This window comes from Saccopteryx bilineata, chromosome 2 (genome assembly GCF_036850765.1).
Source record: "Saccopteryx bilineata isolate mSacBil1 chromosome 2, mSacBil1_pri_phased_curated, whole genome shotgun sequence".
NCBI lineage: Eukaryota > Metazoa > Chordata > Mammalia > Chiroptera > Emballonuridae > Saccopteryx > Saccopteryx bilineata.
The window spans coordinates 96,597,049-96,609,800 of record NC_089491.1 but is presented as its reverse complement, the minus strand read 5'-3'; the positions used below and the strand labels follow the sequence as shown (position 1 = coordinate 96,609,800).

At 40.5% G+C, this 12,752-nt stretch overlaps 1 protein-coding gene across 2 annotated transcripts in view; it reads right to left on the bottom strand.

The window, feature by feature from the left end:
- FANCC (FA complementation group C) overlaps positions 1-12,752 on the bottom strand; it is a 302,788-nt gene that overhangs the window by 180,916 nt on the left and 109,120 nt on the right. For both annotated transcript variants that reach the window (XM_066257424.1, XM_066257425.1), the window contains exons 2-3: positions 7,981-8,222; positions 6,272-6,356 (exon numbers count right to left, since the gene is read on the bottom strand). In XM_066257424.1, coding sequence (XP_066113521.1) covers positions 6,272-6,356; positions 7,981-8,187 — 292 coding nt within the window. In that variant the 5' untranslated portion in view covers positions 8,188-8,222. The remainder of the gene's footprint in view (positions 1-6,271; positions 6,357-7,980; positions 8,223-12,752) is intronic.

Sequence of the window (12,752 nt, the reverse complement as noted above, 5' to 3'; positions counted from 1 at the left end):
GACAGCTCCCTCCTTGGAGCAGATCCTCCGTCTAAATCCTTTCAGCAGTTGTGGGGAAGGTCAAAGTTTTTTTCCTAAGTCTTTTGTTAATTAAAAATAATCAACTTAAACAATATCACAAAAGGCATATTTTGGGGTAACAAACTCTACTTCCCCTCACCCTTTACTTTCTTTCTTCCACAATCTCATAAACATGGCATTCTTAAGGGTTCCATTAATAAGAAATAAGAAAAATTCAAACTACAGTAACTGACCTCTATATTTCAACCACACACCAAAAGACAGCAGCAGTAATTTTTAAACCCATTTTCCCCATGAACATCAATAGCTATGGTCTCGTAATAACATCTCTAAAGTATCAGGAGTTATTCTGATGGACATTAACTTTTCTCCCCTTTTTTTTTATGAGCTGAAATATAGCATTGGCTTGCCTTTAGATCAACTTATTTCAAGAATCATATAATTTAATCTCTAATGATCCTAGAGTTCTTCAGATTGGATCAATACCATTGATTAAAAATGTGACTGTTGGCCCTGGCCAGTTGGCTCAGCGGTAGAGCGTCGGCCTGGCATGCGGGGGACCGGGGTTCGATTCCTGGCCAGGGCACACAGGAGAAGCGCCCATTTGCTTCTCCACCCCACCCTCCTTCCTCTCTGTCTCTCTCTTCCCCTCCCGCAGCCGAGGCTCCATTGGAGCGAAGATGGCCCGGGCACTGGGGATGGCTCCTTGGCCTCTGCCCCAGGCGCTAGAGTGGCTCTGGTCGCGGCAGAGCATCGCCCCCTGGTGGGCAGAGCGTCGCCCCTGGTGGGCGTGCCGGGTGGATCCCGGTCGGGCGCATGTGGGAGTCTGTCTGTCTCTCCCCGTTTCCAGCTTCAGAAAAATACAAAAAAATGTGACTGTTGGCCCCGGCCAGTTAGCTCAGCAGTAGAGCATCGGCCCGGTGTGTGGAAGTCCTGGGTTCGATTCCTGGTCAGGGCACACAGGAGAAGCACCCATCTGCTTCTCTACCCTTCCCCCTCTCCTTCCTCTCTGTCTCTTTCTTGCCCTTCTGCAGCCAAGGCTCCATGGGAGCAAAGTTGGCCCGGGCACTGAGGATGGCTCTATGGCCTCCGCCTCAGGCACCAGAATGGCTCCGGCCACAACGGAGCAATGCCCAGATGGGCAGAGCATCGCCCCCTGGTGGGCATGCTGGGTGGATCCTGGTCAGGTACATGCAGAAGTCTGTCTGCCTCCCTGCTTGTAACTTCGGTAAAATACCAAAAAAAAAAAAAAAAAGTGTGTGTGTGTGTGTGTGTGTGTGTGTGTGTGACCATTATATGTCCTATGCTTTAAACATTAGAAGAAATTCCTTCTTTATGTCACAGTGTGTCTAACACATCCAAGGATAAGCTTGTGCCTGACCTGTGGTGGTGCAGTGGATAAAGCGTCGACCTGGAATGCTGAGGTCACTGGTTCGAAACCCTGGGCTTGCCCAGTCAAGGCACATATGGGAATTAATGCTTCCTGCTCCTCCCCTCTTCTCTCTCTCTTCTCTCTCTCTCTCTCTCTCTCTCTCTCTGTCTTCCTCCTTCTCTAAAATGAATAAATAAAATCTTTAAAAAAAAAAGGATAAGCTTGAGACAAGACAGAAGGAAGTTAGGAAAACTTCCGACAAGTGGAATGAGGAAGCAGTAAAGTGGACACCACAGGCTGATAAGCCATTAGCTAGGTCCTCTCATCAGAGCCCCCACCTCCAAACATGAACAGAGAGCAACAGTTTATGGCAGGAAACTCCTGCTTGGTCACAGAAGACAACAACAAGGTCTGGCTAAAACTAGAACAATCTAAGATGGAGGAAAAACTGACCAGAGACTAACTGCAAAGCTCAATATACCATTACTACAATGAAAACTGACACAAGTAGAAGGAAGACTTATGGAAACGTGACACTTCCATAAGGAACCACAGTAAGGACAAGTCCTCGTCCCAACCAGAAGGGGGAGACTGAATTTGGCACCACAAATGACATGACTTCCAGAACAGATCATATTAGGAGCAAGACCCCCTCCCATCCTGAAGGCAGAGACAGAATTGGGCACCATAAAGTTCAGAAACTGAAAACACATAAAATCCAAAGAACTGACTGACAGTAGAACCCAAATCACTCACGAGTTCCACGCATCCCAGGGGACATGTATTTTCACTTCTTTCACAGTGGTGTCCTGTGAGACTTGCAACAAGGGGGGAGCAGGCAGTGGCAGCCATCCTGGGCCCAACCCCTGATCCTGTCTCCAGGAACGCGTCCTGACCTCTTTCTTTCTCTACCTAAATAAAACTTGTTTTCTCTCACTGGGACTTGTTCTTGAATTCCTTCCTGCATGAGTCAATAGGCAGAACTCCAGCTCACAACCTGTCCACTGACAAGAAGTTTCCCAGGTTAACAAGAATGCAACCTGATGAGGAGCATTTCCTAAACTCAGACATTCAACAAAGAGAAAGAGGAAAAGGGAGGAGAAGGAGGAAGAGGGAAGAGGAAGAGTAAAGAGGGAAAAGGAAGAGGGAAGAGGAAGAGGCAAAAGGAAGAGGGAGGTGGAGAAGGAGGAGGAGGAAAAGGAGAAGAAGAAAAAGAAGAAGAGGAAGAGGGAGAGGAAGAGGAAGAAGAAGAACAATAACAACGAAAACATTAATTAATTTATGGAGTTTAAAACTAAATAAAAAAGATGGGAGTTTCTCCCAGGAGCTGAGATTCCACATATTTAGTTCAACAAGTTTGTTTTTCTCTCAAAAAAAAAAAAAAAAAAAGAAAAGAAAAGAAAATTTCAATTTCTTTGCCTAGAGTCAATGCATCGAAACACATTGAAATGTACTGCTAATGAGCTTCCCTTGTTTTAGGAATTTAGATGCAAGGCATCACTTATTATTCATGATTGGCACAAGCACACTACTGGGGATAGAATCTGTGGGTGTCCTCCCTGGGGCCCTGACTTTGGGATGGAGCATCCAGCCAGGCAATTCAGTGAGAGGAGAGGCTGACTGCCTGGGGTTCACCATGGGGGCAGTCACTGACAGCAGAGGTTATGCAAATTTGGATTCCGAGAAACAATAGAAGGGAAAAAATGTAATACTTCCACCTAATACTTTAATTTTTGATATCTTGGACCAAAATTTCAAATAAAAGCTCAATTAACTCTTTAAACTTTAATTCTATAGTTTAAAAGTATGAAGGCAGCACTTTTTGAGATAATAAATTTAAATTGTTTTAAGCTGCCAAATTTGGGGGCAAACTGTTACACAGCAATAGACAGCAAATAGGGAGAAGGAAAGGTCACAGCTGTTATGAATAATTATGAAGGCAGAGCTAGAACCAGAGATTCCAAGGCAGGAAGTAAAGGAAGTCATTTCATGCAGAGAACAAGACTGAATAAAAGGTGTTCCCTCCCTTTATACTATTATCTACTTTGTCTCTTCTCTCTGTGGTGTCTTTTCACTGCTAAATTCTTCTTCCTTCCTTATTATCCTTATTTCTGGTCCGGTTGTCACTTACAATTACGGGAGACTTCTTTCCTTGATGGAAATTGTTTACTTTTACTGTATTTAAAAAGTAATTTTGATATTATATAATTTGCAAAACAAGATTCTTTTCTGAAAGAAAATGCCCAACCAGTGAAATAGCACAGAGGCAAGATCTGACTACACATGAGTTCTTCTGTGACTCCTGTCTTCTGTATGAGCTCGGAAAAAAAGTGTGCCTCAAACAGGAAACAGAAATGTAATGGGCAGTTCAAAGGGCAACACAAGCATAGAAACAGAAAGACAGGGAATTTGTTTCCAGTTGTCGGAGGGGCCAATGTGATGAAAATAAGGTGCTAGGGAAAGATCACAGAATGATACAAGTTTAAAGGCATAGAGGTAAAATCAGTGCAGTTTCTCACTTTTACAAATAAAGAATCAGAAACCCAGAGAGAGTTCCATGATTTGTCATAGAAAAGCCCATCTTATCTACTGTCCTCCAAGAGTCAGCCACAGCATGATGAACTCCCCTATGAAATCCTCCTTCCCTTCTGCTCCTTGTTCAAACTTTTTATCTCTTTTCTCCCAACTGGAAAGTGAGCAGAAATTGTGGGTCATGTTTTCCTGGCATAAAAAAATAAAATCTTAGTAAATACCCATCCAGTGAATATATATATTCAGGTGAAGCTGGCCAGTAGTTAAGCCAGGACTGGAACACTTCAACCACAATGGTGTGATCCACGGGCTCTTAGATCTTTATTAACAATGTGGACATCAGAGAAGTGGGCTCCTGGCTGTTACTAGCTTTGCATTCTGGGAAAAGTGACTTATGTACTCTAATCTATAATTACACTTTCTGCAAGACTCTCATCAAGAACTCAATTAGATCCACTATGCAAACCACACATACCACTGCCCAGCACAAAGTGAGCAATGCCTCTCACTCTACTTCTTTAATTCTCTAACACAAACTCTCCCACACGTTAACATTCTCAATTAGGGATGTGTGTTACATGTGCCGTGTCCATTTAAAGTATTATTTTCTAAAAAAAATGGTTATCCAATCCACGAAGTATCTAAAAATGGGTGGTGCCTTTAAACGGAGGAAATTTAATAACCGTTCCTTCTCCTTTTTGCTTCCATCGGTATCATCAATCTCACTCACTATTTTTCAGACTTTTGGTCATGACCTATCAGTGGGTTGTAAAATCAGTTTTGGGTCAGAAAGACCATTTCTAAAATAGCATAGTGAATGTGCATTGCACATAATAAAAATAAGAATTTTTAAATGAAATGCGTTGTCATGTGTATGTATCTATGTGTATAAGTGCATGTGATCTATGTATATAAGTGCATGTGTATGTATGCATATATACATACACACATGTGTGTGTTCTGGTCAAAGATGTTGGGAAACACTGAACAACTGAAATGAATATATACATGACAGGTGAGTGTGGCAAGCACAGGGATGCTATATGAGAACAGCTTTGCCGTTTCAGACCAAGAACTTGAACAAGCGGAGTGGCTGGGGGAGGGAGAATCAACTCAAGGGGGAAGAAGAAGCAAGAGGAGTAAGTGGACGGAAAGGGGAACAGCTGAGGGTTGGGACAGAGAAAAGGTGTCTGAGTCTGTTCAAATACACCATGCTTACAGGCCCACAGGACCAAATGCTGATGTCCCTTCCCCATCAAGTGCAGGTTCCTTACAATGACGTATGACAGGCTAAGAAGAGAAATCTCATAATCATTTAAAACATCAAGAAGAAATATTCACTTTATTTTTTATTATGAGTTCATGTTGCACAATTAGTCTTTGACTAAAAAAATGAAAGTAAATGTTACATTAGCTAATAATATAGTCAAGCCAAGGCAGTAACCCTAAACTGTGCACCTTCAGATGTGCTTGCTCCACCCTCCCTGCACACAGGACGACAGAGGCCTGAAACCACAGTTCCTGCTCTTGAAAGACATCCAGTCTTCTAGGACAAGAGACAGGCAAACCAACAATTATAAAACAGTGTAGTGAGTGTAAGAATTAAGGGAGATGCTGGCAGCTCTAGAGACACTAAGAGAGGTTCCTAACTCAGCCTCAACATGGTAATTTAAAAGGTTTATAAAAACGAGAAATGAGAACAGAGTTCCAGGCAAGAGGAATTGCATGTCACAGTCCATAGTATGCGCCTTCAGGCACAGTTAGTATTTGACCTGGCTGCAATAAGTGTGGTATAGCTGTGGAGGATTAAACAGGAAATGAAGGACAGGCAGGCAGATCAGAAAAGGAACCCCTCTCCCAATGTATCCCCAAATTCCTCTAAACCTTGGGTAAAACCAAACTGTCATCCCTAAATAATGGGAGAGTCATGCCGAATTCAGAGTCTGAAGAATAATTTAACACATGGAACATGGTATGGGAGTTAATATGAAACTGTGAAACAAGAAGTTGTATTATTATTATAACAACCATTTTACACTGAATTAAAAATAAGGTTATGATAATCATTGGGGAGTTTCTACTCTCTAATACAAGAAATTCTATTTCCTACAGATAAAGATATACATGTGTGTTTGTTTATATAAACAAACATACACAAATATATATATATGAACAACAATAAAGGATGTCATCTTTGTAATGGAGCAATGGATACATTTAAAAAGTTGTTTCATGAAAAACAGAAGGTAGGTTTATAATTTAAAGCTCTGTATACTGTTAAGCAATACAAAGATAAAATTATCATTAGAAGTTTGTGTTTTGAAAAAATATGTTTTGGATTCTTACCATATGCTAAGATAAAAGGATTACAGCAAGTTTTTGCCAACAGTTGAACAATTGCAGGAAATCTTTCAATTATTGTACTTGAATCCTATAAAAGAAAATTATGTTTTGGTCAGTAAAAGGTTACCAAACAACTCAGAATGACTGAACTAACACTGTAGGTTGAGGGAGCCTAAATGTTTCTTGTTTAGTAGGTTTTAAGAAAAGTAGAAAAACAGGGTTAGTAAAGATCTTGAGGAAGGTTATTTAAATAAAGCTGAACAAGTAACCACCTTCTTTCATCCTTATACCAGGTTACCCAAACTAAGATGTGCAGCACATTTAGACAAAATAAATTTTGTTACAAAATTAACTTCATTTTACTCATACTTAACAGTCAGGAAACGCCACTTTACTTAAAAATAACAAAGACCTCATAATGGTGAAAAAACATTATGGGTGATTAATATCTTTATACTCTCTTATCTTTATCCTGGAGTTTTATTCTAATATAGTAAAAGAGATTCCTAACTCAGCTCCAGAGGGTTACTTCAAAGAAGGTTTAAGAGGACAAGAACTCTGGAACTTATAAAAAGAAATAAAAGCAGCCAAAGCCTAAAGATATATATCTGGGCCTATTACTATTTTGATTACTATATGCTAAATGGCATCAGACTTAGTCTACAACCTAAAACCTGAGACAAAAAAAACACCCCAACTAAATAGAAAACAGCTTACGATTTAAAAAGGTACACGCTGTTATACAACTGCCCCTTTTCCAACTTCTTTACCTTTCAAAGAAAGTTCAAAAATAAGACCAAACTGAGATAATGTGCACACAGGCTGAAATGATAAGCATTTCCTGCTACTGCAGCAATTAATTCCTCACACTGTCTCAGCACCCAGGCCAGTATTAGACTTTCTGGAACCACTTTAAGGTCAAGTTGCATAAGTCTTATTATATTAAACAATTTTTAAATTAGTATCAGTTATTTATACAGATCGTATATTACCTTATAGTAGCTAAAGACATGAACTCATGTCATCAACATGAATTATTCTTCAAATTTCCTACTTGCTTCTTTGGTTATGAAATAAAAGTATAACACAAGAATGCTTGTGCTAAATTACAATTTTGTTTTTCATCTTGAAGTTAGACAATAAGTATAAAACAAATAATATTTTGATAACATGAAAACATGTTGATTCATAAAAATATCTATTGCAATAAATATACATCTTATATCAAAATGAAAATCTATCAAAATTTAACACAATAAATTATATGACAATTGTAAAGACATTTAATATCTTAGTATTCAGAAGAAAAGACCACTTAAAATATTTATAAGAAGAGATCTCAATATTGATATCTTGGTAGAACCCACTTTAAAACAGGGTTGAAGAAAAAGCATCCCAGCAAATTCAATATTTAAGAGATTCAAAGGCCTTTAAAAGAATCCCAATTATTACCTGACAACCAGTGCCCAAGTCTTGTTTATTCCAAAACAGTCTGAGTAGTCAGGAGGTCTCAAGTGACAATACCAGTTATCAAGAAGAAAAGACTGAAGTCACAATCAATCAGAGACAAGGAAGCCACTTCCGGTCTGTATTACCTATGGGTGAGTTATCTTTCTACTCCTTCAACACACTAGGTCAATACCACAAATCCCTGACCTCAAAGAGTCCCTGCTGTCACAAAATCACGTCGTTAATTTTGGTCCACTGCTTACCATCTCTTTCAAGGCCTCATACGTCTGCCTCAGGAACTCCTGGAACTGAGGTAAGTGACGGCAGATGTCTTGCTGGGTTTCCAAAGTGGAGGCCTGGCCCCATACAGAAAGCTTCTGCATCCAAAACTGATAATCAGAAGAGAGGCCTACTGAATCTTCAGTCATCTCGAAAGAGGGCAACGGTGCTGCACCTTCACAGTGGCCCATCCAACACTGAAGGAAACAGTGAACACATATCAAATCTATAAGAAAGGGAGAAAATGAAACATATTAAAAAGGATCTTTTATTGGTGTCTTCACCATTCACTGATGAATTAAAGGAGGATTATGAGGGGCCAAAATAGCATGCTTTCTGTGGAGTTACTTTTGAATGATTTTAAAATGTATCACCCATCTGTGGCTCCAATCATTACAATCTGAGCGTCTTATCACGAGTAATATCATTACACTGAAAGTATTTACACCTCCACCGGCACATGCTAATTATGCATAAAAAGCCTCCTGGCCACTCTCACCACGAGAAGCACTCCAGGCACACAAGGGAGGACTGCTTGTACAGGTGTAGGCTTCAATAGACTCACAATCTCCTGGGGCAGGGATGACACTCAGCTATCTAGTTTCAAGACTACTCTGTGGGAGGAGTTAAACCTCATCAGCAGTAAGCAACAGATAATATGCTGCCAATTAAATACCAAAAACATCAACAAAAGAGGTTCTCATTACTAAACAAGAAAATAGTTTGAGGATGTAGTACAAAAAAAAAAAAATTCTAGAACAAGAATATGAAAGTTTTAAAATGGTACTAAAATTTTATAATTATATAAACCAGTGTTACCCTAATAAATTCAATTAAAAAAATTAAATGGTACTAAAATTTTAGTTTAAAAAAGGTTCATGTTAAAATGGAAAAAATAAGCTTTAATAATAGAGAAAATATCCGCATACTGTCAAATGTGCATAATAGCCAAAAATGATTCTTCCCTTTCTCTCATTGTCTTCCTTATCCGTCATCACCAATCACCAATACCTGTTAGTTCAACCTTCAAAAAAAGCCACAGGCATACTTGACTTTATTGTGCTCCGCTTTATTGTGATTCCAGATGTTGCACTTTCACTGATTTTGAGACAAGATTTCCAACAGCAAAAAAAGATTATGACTCACTGAAGGCTCAGATAGTGGTTAGCATTTTTTAGCAATAAAGTATTTTTAAATTAAGGTCTAATGCCAGTGGCCAAGGCCAGGCAGGTTCACACTGGATTCGGCAGACAGTAGAAAACCTGAGGAGCCGGAAAGTGTTGGGCCATTCCATTTAATAAAGTCTCACAATGGCAGACAAGCACACTGGCAGAGGAAACCACCTCTCAGGCAAAATGGCCCCTCACAGCAGCGGGTAGGCCATCCACACACCCCCAATCTCGCTCCGCAAGCACACATAACCTTATATAGGCTATGCACACGTGGCGCAGCCACGTACTCATGTATCAGTCAGGCAAAGCGCTTGCAGATGGTAACCCTGAGAGCAAGCCTAACACAGCTGCCCCACATCTAACCTCTGAACAACTTTCAAATATTTCAAGTATTATTAATTATAGTCACCATACTGTATATCTCTATCACTTAAGTGGAATAAAATGAAGAACTTTCTGATAGAAAAGAAACATTATTTTATTGTAACAAAATTACAAACAACCTTTTGCTTACCAATTGAAATGCATCTGATTGTTTTCAATGGAAACAGCTTTAGGAATCATGCAGTGCAGTGGTGCTGATGTTCTACTCTACAGCTTGTCTAGGGAGGGTACGGGGGGAGGCAGGAGTTGGGAAGGAGGAGATGGCAGTGATCGGGAAATGGTGGTGCCCCAGTTGTGACAGTAGCAGTGGGAGTGCTGCTAGCATTTAGTGACCAGTAGCCACGGATGTCAGACATATTGCAATGCCCTGGGACAGCAGCTCACAAAGAAAAACTGTCCCTCAAGGAGAAACACTGACTTAACTGGAATACTCTAGAATTGGCATCTGTTGTGAAGCCTTCCTCCTCTCTTCTTTTGGTCTGATACCGTACTTTCATTTGGAAAACTATCTCTTCTCTATTCCCCAAAACTCTGTGAGTCTGCTAATCAAGGTGGTAGGATGATGATTCAAGTTGGGCAAACCAGTCTCTGCTGAGAATCTGAATCCTGAGTAGACTAATATAAGGGTGGGGCTGAATTAATCAAAGACTCCCCATCTAGATCTCTCAATCTACCCTCTGTTATGTGCATAACAAGGCATGGGATTTTAGCCCTCTCTTTAATTCTATTAGCTATCCAGGGGCCTTCCAATAAATTCTTTTTTTACCCCTATTATTCCTCTTAAATTAACCATTGCTGATTTCTCTGATTTTCTTTTCTTTCTTTTATATTTTTATTTTTGACAAAGACAGAGAGAGAGTCAGAGAGAGGGACAGACAGGGACAGACAGACAGGAAGGGAGAGAGATGAGAAGCATCAATTCTTCATTGCAGCACCTTAGTTGTTCATTGATTGCTTTCTCATATGTGCTTTGAGCAGGGAGCCTAGAGCAGAGCTAGTGAACCCTTGCTCAAGCTAGTGACCTTGGGCTCAAACCAGTGACCTTGGGCTTCAAGCCAGTGACTTTTGGGCTCAAGCCAGTGACCATGGGGTCAAGTCTATGATCCCACACTCAAGTCAGCGACCCTGTGCTCAAGCTGGTGACCTCATGCTCAAGCCAGATGAGCCTGCACTCAAGCCAGCAACCTCGGGATTTCGAACCTTGGTCCTCCGCAAACCCAGTCTGATGCTCTATCCACTGCACCACCACATGGTCAGGCTGATTTCTCTGATTTTCAATCAAAGGACACAAACAACTGATACAGTTGGAAACTGATAAGAGTACCGGATAGAAACTGATACCAGATATTGGGCTATAGTCAACAGACCTTAAGAGAAAGAGAGGAATTTAGAACTGGTTACTGGCCCAAGTCAGGGGAAAACAGACATGAAACTCCTGTTCATATCAGGGAACTGGAAACGAGAAGGTAATACAGATTGATGGGGTATCACCTGCGGTCAGGGTCACTGACTCATATTCCTCTAGTAGGAATGACCAGGTGAATGACACTGAACTATAAAAACAAAAACAGAACAAAATTAAGCTGCACATCTGTTGATTTACAGAGAAGCTCGCCTTCCCAGCTAAGGGGCCAAAGGGCCCCTCTGTGATATTGGATTATCATAAACATCATCAAATAGTGACTCCAGCTCAAACTGCACTTTCAGATGTGGGGCCTACCTGGAGCAAATACATACCACCCTTGGCACTTACAACGCAGTTATGAAGCTAGCACATGCATATATCCATTGTGATAAACTGAGGACACAAGAAAACGGTTTACTTGCACCTGCCTCAGGGATATCAACTCAGGACACAGCACATTACACTGGTGGCCTTCAGTATGGAGACCCAGGTAGCTGAATAAATGCAGAAAAAGAACTTTGGTTTCACTGTATACTTTCTTGTACCCCTTCAATTTAATGTCATGTATACTAATTACTTAAAAATAATAAACAAAAAAATGGAATAAATGATAACTGTGTACTTTACACCTGCTAAGAGGCAGAAAGTACTTAGCTGATATCTCAGGGATTCTGACGGTAACATATCTTGCATGGGTTTTAGACCTTTTACCTGCTTCTACCCATCTGCCTTTCAATGAGAACATATGGGTAGGGCCCAGAGCAAGCATTACTGCACAGCTCATCTGTGCTGAAGCACTCTTCTACTCAGGTCTTTTGAGAAGATCCAATACTGTTCAAAGTATGTGTGGAAGAACTGCATTTTGGGAAGAGCCTATGGCAGGCCTCACTGACTGTAATGATCTGCCAAACCACAAAGCTGGGTGTGCCCAGCAGCACTCTGTCATCATGTGCAAAGTATGCCTGCTGGGTCAAAATGCATGAGGGAGGTTTTTGGATGCTATTTGTATATGTCTTGCTTGCTGTGTCCTATAATTTTAAAAAATCCCCTTCTCTTTCATTTTTCTCTCTTCTGCTACTGCATAAGGAGAATATCATTAGTAGACAAGTTTTCTAAAGCCTGTAATTCACAGAATAAAACATATGGGAAGAGGAACTAACATTATCCAGAACTCCTGGACTTGAAGCTAGGTGCATTAATCAGGAATTACTTCAGATTACTCCTCTTTCTTAAGAAAGAGAGAGCTAAATTCTATTAGTTGGAAGTGTTTTAAATATTCTGTGTGTGGAAAGTAGTAGGTTTGAGTGTTCTAATCAGCAAAAGGTAATGGATATTGGTGGGTTTTGCCCACCAAGCACCCATTTCCTGTTCTTTTAATATACATGAACCCACCTTTGCTCTCAAGAACTGCACTTCTTCCTTCGCATGTAGTTTTAGTGAGACTATGGTGTGCCTCCTTAGAAATGGGGGAGTTACACATATCTAACAGGTAAAACTAACAGCTAGGAAATGAACTATATAAGTAAAGTGAGGTTTCTGCCTCTTTGACACCACTCATAAACAGCAGATATTCACCCAATAAGGAGAGTAGCTTATAATGTTCTCACTTAAAAGCAGGCCATGTGGGCCCTGGCCGAATAGGTCAGTTGGTTAGAGCTTGGTCTCGAAGCAACAGAGGTTGGCAGTTTGATCCCTGGTCAGGGCACATACTGGAACAGATCTATGTTCCTGTCCCTCTGTTTCTGTCTGTCTCTCCCTTTCTCCCTCGCCAAAATCAAGAAATTAAAAAGGCTAT